Below are 21,993 nucleotides of genomic sequence, written 5' to 3' on the forward strand. Positions count from 1 at the left end.
AATGTTCTTGGAGACCTGGACTGCGGCTTGAAAAGAAACTACGAGGTGACGAACTTCTGTCCCGATGACGATGTACCCGGCGACTTGGATTCGAAGACCCAGGTAGTCGGATCAGCGATCTTGGAGAGGGATTGGCTCTCTCGAAGAAAGTACCTACCCACACAGCTCCGGTCATCACGCCCACGATGTGTCTGATTAGAGCAGGAGACGTGGTGGCCTTCGCTGAGCTCGATCGATGGTCGCTTTTTAGGATAATTCAGGCACTTCCATAGTTCGGGTTGTCAGTTCAGCCTGAGTTGTTTGCCCATGGGAAAGTATCTCAAGAGTCAAAATTTGAACAGGTAAAAGAAGAATGTGAGATCTTTGATTCGGGTCATGCGATTGAGGTCTATCGACTCGTATCGGTCATCATGCAGGGTTTGCTTTCGGCGACGCGGAAGCTGAGGCTCTGCTCCTGGGACGACCGACGCCCGGGAGATCCTATCGTGGTATGTTGACAATCATCAAGTCCTTTCGATTTCGTGGATAACTCCAGACCCATGCTAAACGTGCTTTACACCTCCGCAATTTCCCTCAGTCTTCGAATGGTCGATCTCGTGGCAGCAGCAGCTGGGGTGCTGTGTGACGAGATTGTCAGATATTGAGCGGCATCAACAGTGTGCGCAATCTCTTGACTTACGAAACCGTGTATGCTCCTCCGGCAATTGTCTTCTTGCAACCTTTGCAGGTCCAGATTCCGACCGAGTGTCTCTTGACAGTGTTCTTGCCGCAGAAGGTGCAGACGTATCGTGCGTGCTGAGTGATTTCCATCTTCTTGACTTGCTTTCGGAGGGAAGCACCATATCGTGTGCCATATTTACCGGTCACGCCGACCTCTGCGAATTGTCAATGAATGTCCAGTATGTCATGTTGCAACGGGGCGCCGAGACTCACTCTTCGTGCGCTTCGTCATTTTGGCGAGAGAGACCGAAGAATTGATGAGGGATGTAAGGATTGAACGTCGTCGGCAACGATATGCACAGCCGTCGAGTCGAGAGTAGATTTGTGAAAAGTGCAGTTGTGGGCACAAGACGCTACCGGCTTGGCAACACAACACGTGATTAACAAGTGATCGGAAAGGTTGGTGTCACGTGGCAAGTTGTCGAGCTCGAAGTCCCGCTGAGTAAGCATGGCTGGTTGGCATGCACAACTTGAACTTGAACTTGAACGCTGGCATCATCTACCACTAGGCTCCTGAACCTCAGTTTGCTACTTTGTAAATGAATTCCTTGGTCGTGCCCACCGTGGCTGGGCTACGCTCCTCGTGTGTTTCACTGTCAAATCTAATCAAGCCACAGATCATGCCACGACTAACAACTTCAATGAGAACTTTCTGGGCTGGGCGTCTGCGGAATTCAGTGCACAGTAAGCAATCTGTTAACCCTGGAGAGCCTGGAGTCTGTAAACGGCTGGAATCATTATTATTGGGCGCCGGACTATTGACGACCTCGGGAGCTTGTCTGCTTGTCTGGTTGCCAAAAATACCCTCGACAGCCTCCTAACCCCCGTGAACCAGCCCCTTAGGCGCCCCCTAGGCGTTGGCCCGCCCCCAAGGCCGCCTTAGGAGCATTTCACATCCCATTGCACAGTCGCCATTTCCGGCCCCTAGCTACGAAAAAGCCACTTTTGGCTCTCGGCCGGCCATTCAATTGAGCAGTTAATCTTCTTCTTGTACTATGGCGGGCAAATGGCATCGGAGCCATAATCCTCAGCGCAGCAGAGTGGAAGAAATGTACGTACCTTAGTAGGACTGCCACTGCCGCAGCACTACCTTAGTATCGCGTGGGTCTCACTTTGGACCTCGTGCAACTTGAACCTCCTCTCCTCCTCCTCTACTACTTTAGCTCGCGTCCTCAAAAGCGGATCGTAGTGTACACGTCTCCCCATTTCACAGTATTGCTGACATCTCAGCGCGTCTCTTTCGATATCTCGATAACTAGACGTCTTTCCCTACTTCCTTGTTCTTCCTCCGGTCTCGTGTCGACCTCTTCTCTCCTTCCTCTTCCTTCTTGATCCACCCAACCTTCTCGGCCACTGCAATAGCAGCAGCAGCTCCTCATTCGCACAATGGCGGCCCAACGCGAATACGACATCCTCCTCCTGGGCGCGACCGGCTACACAGGCAAGCTGACTGCCGAGTACATCACCACCAGCCTTCCGACCAACATCAAATGGGCCGTTGCTGGACGGAATCAATCGAAATTACAGTCGCTGGTCAATGACCTGAAGACTCTCAACTCGACCCGCACCAGCCCCGATATCATCACCGTGGCTAACCTCACTGCGTCCGAGTTGGGTCCCGTGGTCAAAAAGACGAAAGTGTTGCTCAATACGGTTGGGCCCTACCATCTCTATTCAACTCCCGTGGTGGAAGCTTGCGCTCAGGCGGGAACCCACTATCTCGATGTCACTGGCGAGACTCCCTGGGTGAGGGAGATCATTGTCAAGTATGAGAAGACGGCGAAGCAAAGCGGCGCCATCCTCATCCCTTCAGTCGGTGTCGAGTCCGCCCCCTCCGATCTAATTGCCTATGTCGCCACACGCCTGGTCCGTAAGGTGTGGGATTGCGGCGTCATGGACGTGATTGCTACGGTGCATGAGCTCAAGTCTTCTGGCCCCAGCGGAGGCACCCTTGCCACGGGGCTCGGTCTCTTGGATCACTATCCCCTGAGTGAGGTCAAGAAATGCAACGATCCGTTTATTCTCTCGCCATCCCAACTTCAACCCTACACCAAGGAGACTATCTATCCTCGCAATCCCGAACCAACCACATATCGCCGGACGGTCCTTCAAAAGCTCACCGGTGTCTGGTCATATCCTCGCCTGGGAAATATGACCACCTCGATTACTGCCCAACCCAATCAAGCCACCGTCCACCGCTCAGCAGGCCTGACCCCCTACTTTTACGGATTCAATTTCACCTACGAGGAGTACATGGCCGTCAGCAGCCCTGTAGTTGGCTTCTTGATTCACGTGGCGGTCAGCATTTTGACATTGTTGCTTGTTTTCCCACCAACCCGCGCCATTCTGAAACTGCTCGCCACATACAAGCCTGGCGCCGGTCCAACCAAGGAATCGACAAAAAGCGACGCGTTCGAATTGCGGGCGGTGGCCGTCGCAGAACAACTTGCCAAAACTCAGCGTAAGGCACTCGCAACTTTCCGCTTCGAAGGCGGCCTCTACCACTTGACCGCCATTCTCCTGAGCGAGGCCGCGATGGTCTTGTTGACCGAGGAAGAGCATGTCAAGAATGCCCATGGAGTCGGATTTCTGACCCCCTCCTGCCTCGGCGACGTTTATGTCGAGAGACTCGAGAAAGCCAACGTGAATATTGGAGTGCAGCAAATTGGGGATGTGGGCAGCAAGTAGGCATGCGATAACTCTGTCCAGGACTGTCTCCAAAACGGTGTCCATTATTTTGACACTGGAGAAGAATGGCGTGATCTCATGCCTGCGACAAGCATTTTAATATTTTGATGTCCGCGGGATAAGGACGAGGAGAAGAGCGGACTGATGATGGTCTTGACATAGAAGCCGATGACTTGATCCGGGAGCGGGCTTTCTTTAGCATGGTGGCTCGTTTCTGAAGACTTTCCAATGAAGCATGTGAGAAGTGAGAAGACAATGAACTCCCAACCATTAATACTGGTATAATGGCCTTACATGGAACTCGCAGATGGCTCCGCCCTATGTACGATGCATCCTTCGTCAGCAGCCCTGAATGATTGGGATGATGGGATGAAGAGTAATATTACACACGGCCTACTATTTGCAAATGCACCGTCCATAGCACACGGCGTGTCGAAGAACAGGGTGCCATAGCATTTCACCGCTGGCGTACTCTGAGAAGTAAACGCCGGCGCCACTCAATCTCTTCATATGGAATTGAGAACTGGCTAAATGGGATCTGCATATCCCCTCAAATATAGCTGACCTTGACACCCATCCCCACTGTGCCTCGGATTTTCTGCCAGCTCGTATCGACCATCCTCTTCGTCTTCTCACGAAGTTGTCTCTGACTGAACGCCATCAGAAACGCAAGGACGAACAGGAGAAACCTTAGCAACTTCGTGGGGTTCTTGGAAATCGCGCCAGCCATGTTTCGGCCGAGGTTAGACAGGGCCAGGAATAATTGTCGAGCTTGCGCCAGGAGGGTGTTTTGGTTCGCTGCTTTCGGTTTCCGAGTAGGCCGACGTGGGGTTTGAGCTGGGGGAGAGAGTTGATTCCGTGCCTTGGAAGATGGCAGTGGAGAAGTGTGTGAGGCTGCAGTTGAAGACATTGGTTGCGGGGGAAGATTGGTCAGAGGATTGCTTGGGGGTTTGGCGTCGGAGACTGTGGTGTTGGGTTTCTGCGGTGCCAGATGTGCGCCATTAGGATGCTCCTTTTCGATGCCATAGTCTACCTCGCTGCTGGTCCTCTGGTGCCGGAATGCAGGTTTGGACTGTGTCTGGGACTCCGCTTCGTCGCCTTGTCCGGTGCCTGAGGCTGTAAAGGTTGGCATTCCTTCCTCGGTGTCCTCGAAAACATCTATTTCAGCCTGTCCAAGCTTTTCTTTTTCCGAGACGTCCTGAAGCTCTTGCAAGGTCTGTAGGAATGCCTCTTTCCGCTCGTCGTCTAGGATGTCGCTGTTGGTGAGGAAGCTTCTCGCATAGTCCCATTCCCCATTCCGCGGGAGGACGTGCAGGGTGAAGAGTTCGATGACCTTGATGCGAGAGGTCAGATCTTTCGGAGTATTAGTGCCATCCAAGCCTGGCCGTCGGTCGTTTGCCGAGCCGTTATGGAGGTGAGTCGACAAGTCAAGTTCTGGATGCGAAGAAGATGACAGGTAGCTTTCCAACCTCGCTTGATTGATTTTCTGGTTCGGGGCTTGTCCAAGAAGCAAGTTCGACCTTACAATATCAGCGCACTGTAAATGGAGCGCATACAGAAATACTCACAGATTATAAACCACCTCGGCATCGACAGAGCCTTCGCGGCCCTGGTATCCATCTCTCACCACCTGCTCCCAGATGTCTCCACTCTGGACTCTGTGAACGATATCGTTATATTCTCCCCCATATTGCTCCTTGCCCTCTTCCCATCCAAGGTCGATTATGGAATTCAGAAGCGTGACATATAGGCTCCATATCTTTATTCGCTGGCTTGTGGTCGCCGTTGCGACTGGCGCCCGCGCGGCGCTATCATTCGAGCCGGTTTCCCCGGAAGGTGTGACAACTGGTTTCAGTGCTTCATAGGCTTCCACCAACCTCCGAGTGAGAAACAACTGCGATGCATGTTTGTAGATTCTAGGAATCTCGGAGGACGAATTCTTGCCGTTCAGCGAGGAGTGTGACGAGGAGAGAAGTTGTGTACTAGAAGGAGACTCGGAATCTATTGACATTTTGCCGGCAATGGGGATATCATCAACAGAAACAATAACATAGCATAGAAGTAGAAAGAGAACGAAAGATATCCGACGAGGTAGGTGTTGGTGTCCGCAGGATGATGTAAAGAGAAAGTCTGGGGTTTGAGGAGCTCAACTGCAGTGCTGCGCAGTGCGCTACGTACACCGTCTTGCAGTGAGACAGACTAGGTAAACAGGCACCATTTCACCGATTTACAGGCAGTTAAAGCGGCAACTAAGCGTCATATTTTCACGTTTTTCATTCTTTTACACCTAAATCGACCTTTTCCCGTAGCGATTAGCTACGGCCCTAAGCGTCTATCGACCTATAGAGCCCCCTAGCCTAAATTCGTAGCGAGAATAGTTACGTAGCTAGTCGTAAAAGTTGTATCTATCGAAGCTCTCTCGGCTGTAAATAATCGAAGTCACCTTAAAGAGTCTCGTACTGCGATAAGTATCTACCCCACCCTAGGAAGGTATACTCGTGATCGTATTGGTTAAGAGCCGTAAATAGCACGTGCGTCGCCCAACTAGGTCTAGGTGCCTGTAAAATGGTGAATTGATGCCTGTCTAGCTAGTGTGTCTCTCTTGCAGTCCTTCGGTGCAGTGACCCTTGCTCGCTTCAACCTCGGCAATAACTGTTACTTTTAAAGCGGCGGCAGGGAGGTCCAACAGCCTCAAACGGCCCGCATATCCCGTAGTATGGTTCAATACCATGCTCCAGCATGAATAAGTCCAGGAGGTTCTGCCATTTCCAGTCATCTGCGACGTGATAAATCCAAGATACCCTCTTGACAAGCATTGGCTTGTAGTTTGTTGCTTATCAGTGTCCAAAACTCCGCATCCTCCTCCCATCGAGGTAACAACCGGCCATCCTTCACCATCTGAGCAATCCGTTGTCGCTCCTCGATCTCCTTCTTGACCTCGTCCTCGGCCTCGCCCTCAGACGAATCGTCCTGAAGCACGTCGAAGATGTTAGACTGCTGTGATATCGACTTCAGCTTCTTCAACCCCAGTCTTGGCAACTGAACCATCTTTTGGCCTCCACTGGATGCGTCGATCGTGCCAGCTGGAGTCTGTACGCGCTGGTCGGCAGTTTGGAGACGATTTTCAGCTCCGGAAGCCTTCGCCGCTTCAATACTGCTGCTTTCGGCGCCCGTCAAGATAGTCTTCACGGCTGTCACAGGTGCTTTGATCGCTTCCACTATCGCTTTTGTTAAGCCAGGCTTCTGATCTTGCCCTTCCGCTACGCCTACGGTTGCAGTCTCGTGCTGAGTCTTCTCAGGTGGAGGCGCGGGCTTTTCGGCTGGGGCAGGAGCGGAAGCTTCCACTAATGCTTTGATGTCTTTGCCTTCTCGTTTCAGTTTCCCGGGTATCTTGAGACCAATCTTTGCTGTAACGTAGCTGTCAAAGCCAGCCTCGTGGTACGTGGAAGAGTTCAAATAGCGATCAAAGTCCGGGGGCAAAACCATCCGAGGTACATCGACAGCGAAGAGGTCACTTTCGACAGCTCTTAAGGAGGTATCTGCCCATCGCTTGTTTCCAAGCCCAGCAATGTATTTCGTGTCCATGATGATAGGAAAGAGGGCTTGGATCTCTGCGCTGAAGTCCTCCACTCTGTCTGGTAGATTGCCGATGAAACATCGGTAAAAGTTTACCATGTCCGTGAAGCAGTTGTGGCCGATGACAGCCCGCTTTTGGCTCCGAAGTTTTGACTGGAGGTTCTCCAGGAATGCTTGGATATCATCAGGTGTCTTTCGCTCCGGAAAAGCCTCCTTCACAAAGAAGTGTGGCATCTTTAGGATATCGCCACCCACGATCGCTTCGACGATCCACCGGAATCCTATGGCGTCCAGGACTTCACGGTCGCGCAGTTGTTCCATCATTTCCTTATCGTTTGCTTGTTTCTCAGCCGTGGGATTTGTGACCTGGACAAAATGGCCCATGCCCTGTGTCTTTAGCTTGGGATACTCATTTCGCACAATCTGGTGGGTCAGTCGGACTTGGTATCGATTCAGCATCAGTGGTACAGGCTCTGGAGGCCGTTCCGCAGGGATGTTGATGAATGAGTCCTGCTTTTCCTTGGGCGCGGCCTGCCAATAGCTGATGGATTGTCTGATGTGCTCTACTAGGGCTGAATCGTCTTCTTTCAAAATCATATCCGGGATTTTCGACCTGGCTTGATCGTCCTCGGTTAACTTCTGGCGCACTTGTTGTTCCTCCTGCCGTGACAGATAATGAACCCCTTGCGTGATTGGGCGGTCAATGTTGAAGCCATTTCTGATTAGAAACGAGATGGCGCCACTATTGTATGACCATACACGCCGAAAGACTTGCTCCTTCGTCGCCGGCAATGGACTGAGATCGAAGTTATATGGTCGCGCGACATATTCTCCTTGAACACAAAGTCAGCCCTCTTATCAGAATATGGCATCGTCGGGGTCACAGGAGTCAGTAAGACCAAAGGACAAAGTCAAACCCAGCGGCAGTTCATGGCTGCTGATGAAGTAGAAACACCATGCGAAATCGTACCTTGGTCAGTGTCCTCGCTCACAACCGTCAAGCCAACTTGCAGGATCTGATATATCTGAGCCGCGGATCTCAGTTCTTGGTAATATTCTTGCAAAGACAGTTTCCCGGAGCCTCCACCAGGTCGCCTTCCCGCCACGCCCGAGAATTCGAGATCGAAAGCAATAAAGCGACTGCCGGCGATCTGTTGTATGATATTGATAGCATGTTCAGAGAAGTTCACATTCGTGACCTCCATGGCGCCGACAGAGCTGGACTGGCTCGGCGCAGGAGCAGGCCGCGCTGAGGTAAAGCTTGAAGGAAGGCATACAAGTTTGCTGGGCAGGGCAAACAATCGACGAAGGAAACTGCTCATCAAACAGCGATGATCTGGTCTGCAGGAAGAGATGTGGTCCGTTTATAGCAGAGTTGAATTTGGAACACTGGAAGTAGCGGCGAAGGTGAGGCAAAAACAAACAGTTTGATTCACGTATTGACAGAAATCATGACTCCAAAAGCCAACTGATGACACTGCATGGATATTCACAAGTGATGGGTTTGTTCTAACACTCTTCTAGAGAGCACCTCGCTGCTTCACTCGAACCAGGCTCGATGTGTACCATGGATAGTGAGGCCTTGGACACTTTAGATACCGAGTTGATTCGTAGGCACTAGCATTATTGAGTATTCACAGTTCAACATCTTGGGCCCCTGGTTCATGTCGGTTGGAGAACTTGAAACACGTATCATTTTGATAATTTTATTGTGGGGGAAATCGTTGCCCGACTGTTAGACTGTCCTCTGCCCATGCCATTTCCACCTTTTGCGACATTTCATCTCCCTCGATCACTTCCAGACCTACGTCGCAGACAACAATAGAGGGTCGCGATACAGAAATACAACACGCCCCCTCAGCAACACCTGCTGTTATTCTCGTACCGGTTCGGAGAATGAAACAGTAAATCGGCACGCTGTCCTGCCTTGAAGAATTCGGTCCTGCGGCATGGCCACATCCTCCCTTTCAGCGATCTTGAAGAAGACAACTCTCGACGATCACGAACAGATACTAGAAGTCAGCAACAAGACTCTCAAGTCGTCAAAATCCGATATTGAAGCCCAACATGTCAAGGTGGTCGCTCTTCTCAAACTTGACCGATACGATGAAGCTGTCAAATTCGTTGAAGAAGCGGGAGATTCATTAAAGAAGAGGGCGGAGCTGGAATATGCATACGCCTTGTACAAGACAGGCAGGCTAGGGGACGCCTTGGAGATCGCTTCCAGCTTGAAGGGAAGAGGGGCACAACATCTTGAAGCGCAGTCCAGATATCGACTTGAGGACCCGTCACGAACAGCGGAGCTGTATAAGCAGCTGAGGAGTGGGAACCCCGAGTCTGAGGACTACGATTTGCGTGTCAACCAAATTGCCATCAACGCCCAGGCTGAATGGCTTGGTGTTGTAGACCCGAGAAGAACGCGCAGGACCGAACGCGAGGATCTGGCAACATTCGAAACAGCATACAACGTGGCATGCGGTAGCATCGCAAAAGGAGAATATGCGCAGGCCGAATTTCTGCTGAAGCGAGCAGAAGAACTCTGTAAGCAGTCTGAAGATCTGACTGATCAACAGAAAGCCGACGAGCTTGTACCGATACGGGCACAGCAGCTGTACGTTCTCCTTTGTCTTGGGAAGACGGCCGAAGCCGAAGGACTTGCGGCCGAGATCAAGCTCGAAGAGACTTCCGACCTCTCAACCCGAAAAATCACTGAGGTCAACAAGCTATTGGCAGCCTCGCTCTTAAACCCCTTTGTCGCTCACAAAACATTCCATTCGACCACCACGATCCCTCCAGAGGATAAGCTGTTCTCATATCAAAGTGTGCCTTTAGACTCGGACAAATTCACCCTTGACCTGCAAGCCTTCAAGTTCCAGGGTATCATATCATCTACCTTGAAGATCATCCAGAGCACTTCGGCGTCCCCCATATCTCCAGACATCCTCCTCGCCTCCTTTTTCAATGCGGCAGCACATGCAAGGAACGCATCGGGGAAGACAGCCATCCGCAGTATATTGCCGGAGCTTGAGAAAAGACCAAATGACGTCGGGTTGGTTCTCAGCCTGGTCCAATTGTATGTCCTGGGCGGTAATATCACGTCCGCGGTTGAACTGGTCGAATCCTTTTTCAAACGTTTGGAAGAGTCCATGCTTGAGTCCGAGCAAGACATCAGATTCAATCCTGTCCTTGTCAGTCTCCTGATTGCGCTATACAAGAAGCGTGGTCAGAAGGCACTTATCAAGACAGAGCTCGCGAAAGTCGCGGCATTTTGGAGGACACGGCCGAATCCGCCCACGAGCCTACTGGCGGCGGCGGGTATCTCACTGTTGAAGTCCCAAAACGAGGACGATGTCAAATCTGCAGCGGACATATTCAGCAAGCTGCTCGAACAGCTACCCAACGACAAAGCCACCATAGCAGGATATGTTGCATCTCATGCCCTCAACAGCGGCTCCCCAGTCGCAACGTATGTCGAAAAGCTGACACCCACGTCCGAACTCACACGTACTGTTGACGTGGACGGGCTAGAGTCTGCAGGCATACCACAGTCGTCAAATGCCCTCGCAATAGCGCAATCAGTGCAGACGAAGAAGCGGGCTGCTCCTGACGCTGGCAGTGCCGCCCACAAGCGAATCCGCAAGTCGAGGCTCCCAAAGGATTACGACAAAGACAAGAAGCCGGACCCGGAGCGATGGCTTCCACTCAAAGATAGGAGTTATTACCGAGCGCCCAAGGGCAAGAAGAAGGGCAGACGAGGTGGCGATGACAGAACACAGGGTGGAGCGGTCAACGAGGATTTGAACGTTGAGTCTAAATCTGCACCGGCTCCCGTCGCTGCGGGTTCGGGTCCTGGAAACAAGAAGAAGAAGGGCAAGGGCAAGAAGTGATTCCGTCAGCTTTCATCTTAAACCAAGGCAAGGCCAGCCATGGGTGTGTAGTTCAGGCCAGTTGAGACTGCCTCGAAAGTGATAGAGAATGTTCAGAACATTAGCATAGACCAGAATGTCGCCCTCAGGCTTCCGGATCATAGCCTGAATGGCGCCTCTGCGTTGGACGAGGATACCCTGACTGGGCTCTTCAGCCTTGGGCCTTCATTCATGTGTTGAACTGATTTGTTCGAGGCTAGATCTATGATTTCTCTCCGACGCGTCCAGCAATTGATCGGGCACGGCGGAGGCGGGTTCTCGCTGCTCAGCCGAGGGTGGGCGAGTCCGATGCGATCCAACTTCCGCAACGATAGTACGTAGTGGTGCAAGCACAGACTGGAGTACGTAGAATAATCTGAGACACGTCAACAACGGAGCAGAGCAGCTGGGGTTTGCCTGAGTGGCCGAGGCACGAGAAGGAACACGGCGAGTGGCGACAGGCAGGACCAGTGGCCGGCGTAGTGCGGCACCGCGAAAGAAGAGCGTGCAGAGAAGTATCACAACGGCGGTGGTGATGATGGCTGGTAGTGGTGTTGGTGGTGGTGGTCGTAGTCGTGGTGGTGGTGGCTGCGGAACTTGAAGAGGATGATTGTAAGGACTCGCCAGGAAAATAACCCGACAAACAAACTGACAAGTGGCAGCGGGAGCGACGTTTGATCGTGACTTGACTTCTTCCGCCTCCTATCAACCGTCATCCAGCTCTTCATTCACCCTTCAAACACCTTGACAGCCGAACGAACCATGGGAGACACGCAATGTTCTCTTGTTGCTCCGTGTGTTGTCATCTTGCCCCGTCAACTCCTCTCCTGGATCCCCCGTCGGCCGGTGTAACAGCACGCGAACCCTCTGTGCAGCATGCTCACTGCAGCGTGCTGGCCTGCGAATCTGCGAGTCTGCCACCTCCTCATGGTTACTCAAAGTCTCCCCAAGCCTGCGGTCCCATCACACACACGTATCAGGAGCCCAAAGAGATGCTGACGGCCGCTCCCTCCCAAGACAAGAGAAGAATCCACGGTCATGAGGACAGGACGTACATCTGATTCCAGCAGGCCTTGCCTCCCACGCTCTGCCCCCTTCACTTCAAGCTGTGTCCTACCGAGTATCTGCAGCCCGCCCCGGGGTCCGTTCGCTCCCAAGGCCCCGGTTCTGCTGATATCACGATAATGTGTGATCAAGGGCACCATTGGCCAGCCTAGCCATTCCGCCGGCCGTGGCAACCTACCGGCGCACAACTAATCCAACTCACCTTCGGTATGGTCCCTTCTTCGGCTCCTCGTGGCTACATTTAGCTCGCCTGAGCATTTCCCCTGATGCTGGTGCAGTGGACCAAGTTTCATGAATTGGAGGCTTTTCCACCATTGTCACTCTGGCCACATCCATACAAAGGCTGCGATGCTGCCCTTCCTTTTTGAAAATTACCTGGGCACGCATGTCTTTGATGAAGAGCTTGGACGCTGCTGCGACTTGACCACATTTTGCGCCTCGTCACTTTGGCTTAAAACATGACAGTCTCCTTGAACCTTACCCGCAGGTGCTGCTGTCAGTGTCAGTGTCTTGTCTCATCTGAACTCCGCTTCCCGGTCAACCTGATTGACAGCCGTTGAAAGCGTCCTTTCCCTGCACAACTCATATATCAGCCACCTTGGTTCAAGTCTTCAGTTCTTGTTCTTCCTGCTTTCAAGATCCTCTGCCCTGCCACCCATAGTAGTGGGCCGGCTGGTTCACCCACAGATCTACGAGACAGCTAGGCCACAGTTCGGTCTCCACCATTTTTGACTCCCAGCCTCGCCTTACCCCTTTCACCACTGCACGGCACGTGGTGCCAGTACAACGGCAAAGAGTCTCCCAGTTATTTTTTCGATTTCCAGCTCTCGTTGGAGCTTTACCGCTGTCACCTTCAGATATGGATCTTGCCTGCAGTGGCTTCACCGCCGTCAATGTCGACTCCGATTTTGAGCAACCCGAAGATATCCATGAATATTTCTCTTTACAAGCACTGCCCAATACCAATATTTGGCGCAAACCCTCCGCAACAGATGATACCACTGCGCCTATGGTGTTGAAGCGCTTACAGCAGTCGTTTATCCTTGCAGAAGTCACCGTCTCGGCCGATTTTGCCATGGAATTTGACCAGGCTGGTCTAGTCATCTTCGCCGGCTCACTACCAGAAGCGTCGGTGTCGCGATCTCCCAGCATCCGGAGAAGCCCTCGCTACCTCAGACCCAGAATGGAAACGCTGGCCAGAGGGAGGTGGGCCAAAGCCGGTCTTGAATTCACGGGAGGAGAACTCCACGCCGCATCTGTGGTGGCCATTTCCAGCTGCGGTGCCGACTGGTCATCGTCAGCCCGAATGCCCTCACCATTGACCACATTCGACCCGTTTTCGCTGACGTCGCAATCGCTTCGCGTGAAGTTCGAACGAGTCGACGAGTCTCTGTGGATCTGGTACCAAATACCCAACCTCGGCCCGCAGCCATCTGATTGCCACCAGTCACCCGGTCTCGACCCCGGACGGCGAAGTCCGGAAGATGTAGGATCGGGTTGGAAGAAAATGCGGGAGATTATGGGATTCTTTTGCGGGAGGGAGGACAAGGGAAACGTCTGGGTCGGCTGTTATGCAAGCCGACCGATGAATTTTGAGCCTAGTAATAGTTGGGAGGAGGTGGATGCCTTGGTCGCCGAGTTTGAGGACTTGGATGTTTTATGATTGACTGAGAGAGTCTTACAGTCGATCGGAGTTGGGCAGAGACATATCTGCGGAAGTCTAATCAAGGCCGAAAACCTTGCATTCATTCGAAGGACAAGATGAGTCCATCCTGGGAGAAAAGGACATGACGAGGAGTTTTGAGGTAGCAAGGCATACCCCCTTAGCAAGCGGTTGATATACTGGCGTCTAGCAATGAGTATTTCGAGATTATGAATGACAGCCTCGTTCTGAGTTGCACCTGTCGATATCAGACTCCATGTTCATCTGCCCAGCCAATATTTCCAGAGTTTGCACCGTCCTTCCCTGTGTCGACGCCTGCTGCCTGCCCGTTGCCTATTTTGGTGTCATATTCGATTCGTGAACAAGTACATTAGCGTTATCACGTTTGGCAAGATAGTAGGTCATTCTTTCTGAACCGGTGGAACTCGGCTCTTGCGATCAAAGGCCTCGAGCGTCCTCTATACGTATGTATGTCAGTCCCAGTAACGCACTCGTCGCCCACGCAACTCTTGGCCACCGCGAATGAGTCTGACCTCCACACCCCGAGGTTTAGCCCACGGGACTACGTCGGACGAGACCTGCTCGCAATTCTTCAAGGTTATCTTGCGCAACTTCGGCGGATTCGCCCGAAGGAGACCGGTGATGAATACCCCTGTGATTTTGGCGCTGTCAAGGCACAATTCTTCGAGTGCAGGGCAATGTTCGAGGAACATCTCGTGGTCAATATCTTCGACACACCCGCCTTTGACGTGAACGCGCTTGAAGCCCCTGGACCAGCCAGTATGGAACAGTACCCTGTAGATAGGGACTGCATCCTCACTGGTGCTGATGATGAACTCCTCTAACCTGCCAGGCGCCGTCGTCTTGGCAGGATACTGAATAAACATAGGGTACACCGGGCAATCATAGACGACGAGGCTCTCCAAATTCTCCAGCTGGGTGTACTCCGGTCTAGGCCGTCGCGGAAGAGCGAGTCGGCTGCTTTGAAGGGAGTCTTCCTCGAAAATGATTTCAGTGAATCGCAGCTTCCGGAGGGATGGAGGAAGCATAATAAGTGGCATTGTACAGCGTTCCAGTTCTAGCTTCTCCAGTTGCTTCATGTGGCGAAGATCGACTGTTTTCGTCGCCACTGAACCCTCAAAGCAGGACAGACCCATGCAAGAGAGTGACTTCAAACTTGGTAGGCCCGAGAACAGCATAGTCTGACAAGTGAGTCAGTGAACAGAAATGTCAATCGTTCTTCCGCATTTTCCACTTACATGCTCAAACTCTACAACCATCGGTGCGTGAACGTCAATATTCAATACTTGAAGATTTTCAGATTGCAACTGGAGAGACTTCCGGTCGAGGTAAGTTTCTCCACGCCGAGAACCCGTCACATGTTTGAATTGTGCGATTTCCAGATTAGGACAATCTTTCAATATAGCAGGGACAAGGTCGAAGGATATGGCCGTCTCAGCGCCAAATATGATGCTCCTCAATCCATATCTTGACAACGGAAGGTCTGAGATTGGAATCCACTTGTCATCAATCTCGAGGTGCTGTAGTTCTGGAAGGCGGTGCCAAAATTGCAGGTGCCTGGCAAGGATCTCTGACGATGCCGCAGTCACATGGCGAGAGGAGATTCTTCTTGGTTCTCTCAGTCGTTTAAGGGCCGTGTGGAGCATCTTGGGCGTAACAGGCCTTTTCGCGTCTGGAAAAGCAAGCGTGTCTGTCAATGGACTCATAGAGCAGAGCAGCCGGTTCCATGCTTTGCAGACTCGCAACATTTGGACATGCTGCTTGTATGGAACATTGGACAGGATGATTTCAACTACCTCCAGAGGCAGAGTTGTCATGGGGTCCTTGGCCTTGGAGAGGAGAGTCATGACCCTCAATTCGTCCTTGACTGCGGCCAACTCCTTCGCAATCAGCTGAGAATATTGATCCGAGGCGGCAACATGCTTTATTCCATGTTCATAGAAGGTGACGGCCATAGTTCTATTGCCTTTGCGACGTTCAATCTGCCCACATCGGATATAGCCCCGACCATCGGCGCGGTCCAGGCGAATCATCATTTTCGCATCCTTCGATGCCTGGTCATACGCTTCAATGCGGATATGCAGAGCAGTTCGAAGGTCTAGAAGAGTCACTCGAGTCTGGAGAGACACGCTTCGGTCGCGTTCGAAGGCCTGCACGGCTGTGTTGGCAATGTCCAGGGCGACATTGTACTGCTTGGAACTCGCGGCCTTCTGGCACTTTTTGATCAGTTCTGAAACCGAGTCAGTCGCAACAGGCCGAGCTCCTGGAGCCATCTTTCGCGATAGTCGACCTAGACCCCATCGAGGCAGGGCTGGACAGAGCAATCGATGTTGCTCGGAGGGTACCTGGCATGCGAGTAGTACCTAGTAGTATATGTACGTACCTACATACTAGCTGAAGTGGAAGCGGTGACTTCGACTCGGTTCGCGTGGTCTGCAGTGTCGCGTCGGTTCAACGTCGGCCTTGGCAAAGCGGCATGTTTATATCTAACCTGTTTTGGATTTCACTGAGAGGAACGACGCAGTCGTGATCTGCTCTCTGATCTGATACGTACCTTACCTGGTAGCAACATCACTGCGTTGCGCTGCGCTGTGCGAAGACACCATCGCCCCAGCCGCCAGAATGGAGTCTCAGAGTCTTGACAGAGCGTCTCACTACCTGAACAACCTTCTCCTCGCCCGTGGCCTTCTTGCAACTGGGAAGCCGATCGATTTTGCAAGACCCGACTCCAATGGCGGAGGGACGGATGCGACCATGTCCCGAATCATCAACCTTGTCCATGACCTAGTTCTCCGACGTGACCGAGATGCCGAACAAAGGGAAACACTTGCAATCAACATTCGAGCCACTCGCGCCGACGAAGCACAGAGGGTGCTTGATCTCCAGAGATTGCAGGACAAGAACGTGGAGCTGGCGCGAATCGCAGCTTCCGCGGAATCTCAAGAGCGCGCCTTGAAGGCGGCGGTGCGGAAGGCAGAAGTACATGCAAAGGAACTCAAGGAGCAGATGTTGAGAATAAAATCGACACTGGATCAGGTGCGAGCGAGATGCCTGAGCGATGTGCGGAAACGGGATGCCGAGCTCGATAAGTTGAAAGCGCACCTGACGGCATTACAACGGGGAAAGAAGGAATCGACCGGGATGAAGATCAATGCGATAAATTGGGAGCCGGAGACCAGGGAACGGGAGAAGCGAACGGGACACGACATCAACAGCACCGAGTGGAGCTTGGAGAAGGAGACGAATGATTTCCTTGCAGTGGTGCTAAATGAGACCAGCACAGAGAATGTATCGCTGCGACAAATTATCGCGGACACTATGGAGATACTTTCAGATCTTACAGGTCTCTCCGCAGCAGCTGATGACCAAGATCACGGCGAGATGGGTGACGTGTCAATCATACATGGCCAATCTCGCAAGTTCGGACGTGAAGCGAGTCGGCCGACAGAGAAACTAACATCAAGCGTGGAGCTAGCTGATCAGATGCGTACAATTCTGGAGCATTGCCGGTCTATTCTCAAAGACCCGTCTTTTGTCCCGATTGAGGAAGTGCATGAACGCGACGAGGAAATCTTGAAATTACGGGCTGGCTGGGAAAAAATGGCGTCCAAGTGGAGAGAAGCAGTGACAATGATGGATAGCTGGCGAACGCGTACGGGAGACATGGGTGAGGGCTTACCATCTCACGAGTTTTCAGGGCTGGCTTTCGGCAAAAGCATCGCGATGCTTCCGAATGGTCGACCTATTTTTGGAGCCGAGGAAGAACTGCCATCCATCCTGTACGAGGACAGCAATATGGGAGACGCCGGGTTTCAAGGGGCAGATACCGATGCAATACGGCATACGCCCCAGCAACCTCATTCCAATGTAGAGGATCACCATGAGTCAGATTTTGATATCCCACCCGAACCTACAGCGAATCGGTTTGGCTCCAGCCCTCGACGAGTAGGCTTGAACATTGGTAAACCAATCCGACCTCTACAGGCGATCGAAAACAATGTTGGTGCGTCACCCAAGCGGAACAAGGACAACAAGAGTTTTACGAAGCATTCTCTTCAGGCCGGAAAAGGCACATCGGTCTACCATCTCGAAACAGAGAACGATATTTTGCCATTAGAGGCAGACTTCCAAATACCGCCACAGTCTTACAGCAAGTCCAACTCGCCGCAAGATGGGAATGACCAAGGACAGACTCAGAGGGCGGGCGCGCCCTCGTTGACCGTAGCAGAAAAGCTGGCCGCCGTCGAGGCCGAGGCAAATGAAGCACGAAATCTATCACCACAACAACTGAGGAAACGGAAGCAAGTGGGTTCGCAAAGAACGAAGAAGGGTTCGAGGAGGAGGAGTACGCTAAGTCCGGAAGAACTTGCTGCCTTGATAGGTATTGAATAGTCCTCATCTCAGACTAGAATTCTGCATGATGTTGGCAATGCTCGGAAGGTCGGTTCCACCTGTTGGAAACCACTCGTTATGCCGTTCAATGACCCGATATGAGATGTTCAGTACTCAAAGCACAGATGTTATTTGTCAAAAATGGTAGCTGTTGTGTCTGGCGACATCAATAAGATACTCTGTAGACGTAGACGTAGACGCCTCCAGAAAAGAGGAATTGTGGGAATGCCATGTTGGTGACTAAGCAGGATTCTACGGCTCCCATTGGTCCAGGACACTACAAGTCTTGACCGGACAAACAACACCACATTACTCTCTGTACACAACTTCAATACTGTTGCGACCTCCAACTTCAGCGCGTGTTCTCGACATCAAACGCGCAAAGTGAATCGTTCATCTTGGCGTACAATTCCATTTCGACTCTTCCTGCGCGTCAGTCCATACCCTCAAAAGCAGTCCGTGTCCTCTACCATCCCTAACATCCAACCTTTGACATGCGATCATAAATTGTGCCTTCCACCACGATGAACAAATTCTCTGCCGACTACTCGTCGAGTATCAACTCGACGCCAGGCAAACCTCCTCCACGGACGCATCTATTCTCTTCCAACGACACTCACCTTGCAAGCACTACTCCTATCGCACCTCCACCGTCCCAGATCTTCGGCAGCTCGACATTTGGCTCCGGTGTCAGTAAGCTGCAACTATCCAAAGCCTCCAGATCATCACCACCGGCCCGCCCGACCAACTACAATTCTGCACTCCCTCGGACCAAAAATGGCAGTCCTGCAAAGACAGCCGCGAGGGCGTACCACACCTCTTTCAACACGTCACTAGCCTCCGATTATACTACTCGTGGTGGAGATGACTATGCGGATCAAGACATGGAAGAGGAGGACTACCAGGATGACACAAACCTGTATCTCGCCCAAGGCGTCCGTTCCGTCAATCGGCAGTCTGCTGCTTCGCTCCTCAAGTTCAGCCAACGGGATTCAAGAACGTCCAATCCACGTAGATCTCTGCGCAACTCGCGGCTCTCCGGCCTGCCAAATAAAGGGAACGACTCGCTCATCCCAAACCTGGCACGTGAGTTAGCGGCGAGATCGCAGTCTGCGCCCTTGACCGAACCTGACGAGGTCATCCTCAGGACGGAACAAATCCTTCGCCAATTGGACGAGCAAACCCAATATCTCAAAGACAACAACAGGATTTTACGGGAAATCACTGAACATGTGTATCTCCTCCTTCAGGAGTGGCAACGGTTCATTGAAGACGACCGGCCTTCGCTTGACAGCAGCGACATAGGCCCTCGGCCTTCAGCAGCGCCCTTTGCCAAAGCCAACTACCTTGCCTCCTTGCTCTTAGCTCTTCATCACCCACCTCTTTCGTCAGATAACGCCGTTCTTCCCACCCCGCAGATCCTGCTCGACTGGCTGGATACCTACCACGTCTCCTACGAGCCGCTATATCGAACAGTAGTCTCTACTCGACCAAACTGCACATCGCATGACCTTTTCTGGGACGCAGTGCAGAGCTTGATGCTGCGAGGAAAGTTTGACTTGGTTATGCACCTTTTCGCCGAGGCTGATTTCAGATATGCTGCCTCTGCGGTGGACGACGGAATGCCCGAGCCTGGATACAAGGGCGCACAACTTCAGTCGGTCCAGAGTGTTATATACAGAGCTCGCGTTCTTCTCAATTCCTGTCCGGTCGTCCAGTCCGGGGACTGGAACGTGGTAGGACCTGATTGGGACCTCTTCCGCACCCAGGTTGAAGCAGAACTAGACAGTTTGACTGATCTGGCAGCTTCTCAAACTGACGAAGACGCGGCATCTTTCGAGGCCGAGAACTTTGGCCTCCGTAAGCATGGCATGAGCCTCCTGGGAAAACTTGGTCAGAGTACATCATCAGCTATTCCCTGGACAATCTTTCAGAACCTCAAAATCCTCTACAGCATCCTCCTGGGCAGTGCTGAAGAAATTGCCGCTCAGTCACAGGATTGGCTTGAAGCTGCCACGTCATTGACCATATGGTGGGATGGATCTGTGGATGCTCCGGTCGCCCAGTGGAGCTTCGATGTGAGTCGTGCTAACAACATGGCTCAAGACGTCGAAGATATCAACCCCTATCTTGCTCGGCTGCGAGACTCCTTCCTCAGCGTAACGGATCCCAACGACACCAATTCATTCCAGATCAACGCCATGTCACCGGTTGAAGTGGGTCTTGGAGCCATATTGCAAAGCAGTACTCAGAGTGCATTGATCGTACTGCGAGCTCTGTCTCAATGTATAGCGGCGTCTATTGTCGAGATCGGGACAAAGGCAGAGTGGATTGAAGGTGATAATGATGTTCGACCCGCTGGACTGAATGACGACGACCTCATGGTGCTAAGCTACGGTGCTCCTAAACATGGTGTTACTAAGGACGACATCCTCACGGGATACGCAGAGCGACTTTTCGAAAAGCCTGTTTTGCAACTGCCTGATGGATCCGCCGTCGAAGGCTGGGAAGTCTCCATTTCTGTCGTTACCAGGCTAGACAATCGTCAGGTAATGCACACTGCTGTCACCGGCTTTCTCGAACGACTGGAAGTTGTATCTCAAGATCGCGCCGAGAAGCTCACGAATTTGTGTTCAGACCTTGGTCTTCAGGACGAGGCACGTAACGTGTCGGATCGGTTCGGTGACTATCTCGTCAACAACACGACTGAATATGGAACAGCCCTGCTATGTTACGCTCGGAGCCATGCATCACACAAAATCCGTCAACTTATTGATCTGCTTGTCAGTTATTCGCTGGTGCAGTCCAGGGCGTACCCACCAGAGGAAGAGATGGACGATGGGCTGCAGAGTCTGGTGCAGAATCCCAGAACAGCGTTATCCGACATCGCCGAAGTCGACCCAGAAGCTGCGGAGATGTTACAGTTCTACCTTGTCGGCTACGCCTGTTTACGACGATTCTACACTCTGCGAGATGAACGATCCCTCTCAAATGGCCAAGGCAGTTCATCGAACCTACGCCCCCTTGCGCGCCGGCGTGCTGCAGCCAAGGCTCTGGTGGCTGCCATCAGTAGCGCCGCGGACAGCATCTACGGAGGTTTGTACGATCCAGAGCGCCAGTCTGCAATTCAAGTCGACGGACTGCTGACATTGTTTGGGGAAGCCACTGCCCTTCTTGCGAGCAGCAGCACTTCTGGCAAACAATGCTTCACCTCCCAGCAGATCTATGCGCTTCTCGCGGCCATTGAGGATCTCTCCACCGTCTCTACGCGCGTGTATGATGCCACGGAAGAATGCCTGCAGGCAGCGCTGCGAAACTATCATGGCTCCCAGCCGCCCAGTCCGCATGCGATGCTGAAGAAGAGTATGTCGTCGGGCACCAATTCCAATTTCAGCTTCAGTATGATGGGCTCGGAGATGCTGGCGAGGAGTGGTATTACCAGCACTGGCGCTGGAAGCAAGAGCGCGGGGAGCAGTGGAGTGCTGGTTCCAGATCTGAAAGACCAGGTTGTTCGGGGATGGGATTGGCGAGAGATGTTCAAGGACAACGTTGTCAGCGGGCGGGATGTGGTCAAAGTGTTGAGGATGGGGCTGGCGGAGGAGTTGAGCATGGTCGAGCTGGATGATGTGGCTTGATGGAATGAATCCCAAGCTGTTTGACCACCTGTTGTAGCTGATACCACCAGAACCCTCACCTGTACTGAAAAGGGCAATCCATGGTCATGTCCTTTGATCGGTTCCTCACATCGGCCAGAATTGCCTCCAGATACCCGATAACATGGTAACTCGCGAGGGATCTCACAGGACCTTGCCCCCTAGCCGCAGTTCTTCGCCTTGGTCTCAAATCAGTCGGGCCTCAAGCCCATACTAGTAGATATGTGGGCTTTCGCACGAGATACTATCGTCCAGAAAAGTTTTATACCCCCAACTCTGTTAATCCCGTTCCACAGTGGTGTGTTTCGCA

The 21,993-nt window shown here is 52.3% G+C and overlaps 9 protein-coding genes across 9 annotated transcripts; 5 read left to right on the forward strand and 4 right to left on the reverse strand.

Annotated features, from left to right (window-relative positions):
- Positions 1–553: 553 nt before the first annotated feature.
- A1O1_06639 (60S ribosomal protein L43) lies at positions 554–952 on the reverse strand (the record flags this gene model as incomplete). Its single annotated transcript, XM_007727517.1, has 3 exons — positions 554–617; positions 680–875; positions 934–952. The coding sequence occupies 3 exons, from the start codon at positions 950–952 to the stop codon at positions 554–556; spliced, it is 279 nt and encodes a 92-aa protein (XP_007725707.1).
- A 1,154-nt stretch (positions 953–2,106) lies between these two features.
- On the forward strand, positions 2,107–3,408 carry A1O1_06640 (uncharacterized protein; the record flags this gene model as incomplete). Its single annotated transcript, XM_007727518.1, has 1 exon — positions 2,107–3,408. The coding sequence occupies one exon, from the start codon at positions 2,107–2,109 to the stop codon at positions 3,406–3,408; it is 1,302 nt and encodes a 433-aa protein (XP_007725708.1).
- Positions 3,409–3,958: 550 nt separating this feature from the next.
- On the reverse strand, positions 3,959–5,419 carry A1O1_06641 (uncharacterized protein; the record flags this gene model as incomplete). Its single annotated transcript, XM_007727519.1, has 2 exons — positions 3,959–4,928; positions 4,977–5,419. The coding sequence occupies 2 exons, from the start codon at positions 5,417–5,419 to the stop codon at positions 3,959–3,961; spliced, it is 1,413 nt and encodes a 470-aa protein (XP_007725709.1).
- A 761-nt stretch (positions 5,420–6,180) lies between these two features.
- On the reverse strand, positions 6,181–8,189 carry A1O1_06642 (uncharacterized protein; the record flags this gene model as incomplete). Its single annotated transcript, XM_007727520.1, has 2 exons — positions 6,181–7,817; positions 7,955–8,189. The coding sequence occupies 2 exons, from the start codon at positions 8,187–8,189 to the stop codon at positions 6,181–6,183; spliced, it is 1,872 nt and encodes a 623-aa protein (XP_007725710.1).
- A 744-nt stretch (positions 8,190–8,933) lies between these two features.
- On the forward strand, positions 8,934–10,871 carry A1O1_06643 (uncharacterized protein; the record flags this gene model as incomplete). Its single annotated transcript, XM_007727521.1, has 1 exon — positions 8,934–10,871. One exon carries the CDS (start codon positions 8,934–8,936, stop codon positions 10,869–10,871), a length of 1,938 nt encoding a protein of 645 aa, XP_007725711.1.
- A 1,942-nt stretch (positions 10,872–12,813) lies between these two features.
- On the forward strand, positions 12,814–13,617 carry A1O1_06644 (uncharacterized protein; the record flags this gene model as incomplete). The annotated part of the gene is made up of 1 exon (XM_007727522.1): positions 12,814–13,617. One exon carries the CDS (start codon positions 12,814–12,816, stop codon positions 13,615–13,617), a length of 804 nt encoding a protein of 267 aa, XP_007725712.1.
- Positions 13,618–14,090: 473 nt separating this feature from the next.
- On the reverse strand, positions 14,091–15,911 carry A1O1_06645 (uncharacterized protein; the record flags this gene model as incomplete). The annotated part of the gene is made up of 2 exons (XM_007727523.1): positions 14,091–14,819; positions 14,877–15,911. The coding sequence occupies 2 exons, from the start codon at positions 15,909–15,911 to the stop codon at positions 14,091–14,093; spliced, it is 1,764 nt and encodes a 587-aa protein (XP_007725713.1).
- Positions 15,912–16,260: 349 nt separating this feature from the next.
- Positions 16,261–18,030, forward strand: A1O1_06646 (uncharacterized protein; the record flags this gene model as incomplete). The annotated part of the gene is made up of 1 exon (XM_007727524.1): positions 16,261–18,030. One exon carries the CDS (start codon positions 16,261–16,263, stop codon positions 18,028–18,030), a length of 1,770 nt encoding a protein of 589 aa, XP_007725714.1.
- Positions 18,031–18,554: 524 nt separating this feature from the next.
- A1O1_06647 (uncharacterized protein) lies at positions 18,555–21,665 on the forward strand (the record flags this gene model as incomplete). Its single annotated transcript, XM_007727525.1, has 1 exon — positions 18,555–21,665. One exon carries the CDS (start codon positions 18,555–18,557, stop codon positions 21,663–21,665), a length of 3,111 nt encoding a protein of 1,036 aa, XP_007725715.1.
- Between the last annotated feature and the right edge of the window lie 328 nt (positions 21,666–21,993).

Source organism: Capronia coronata, assembly GCF_000585585.1.
Source record: "Capronia coronata CBS 617.96 chromosome Unknown acBCG-supercont1.5, whole genome shotgun sequence".
Classification (NCBI taxonomy): domain Eukaryota; kingdom Fungi; phylum Ascomycota; class Eurotiomycetes; order Chaetothyriales; family Herpotrichiellaceae; genus Capronia; species Capronia coronata.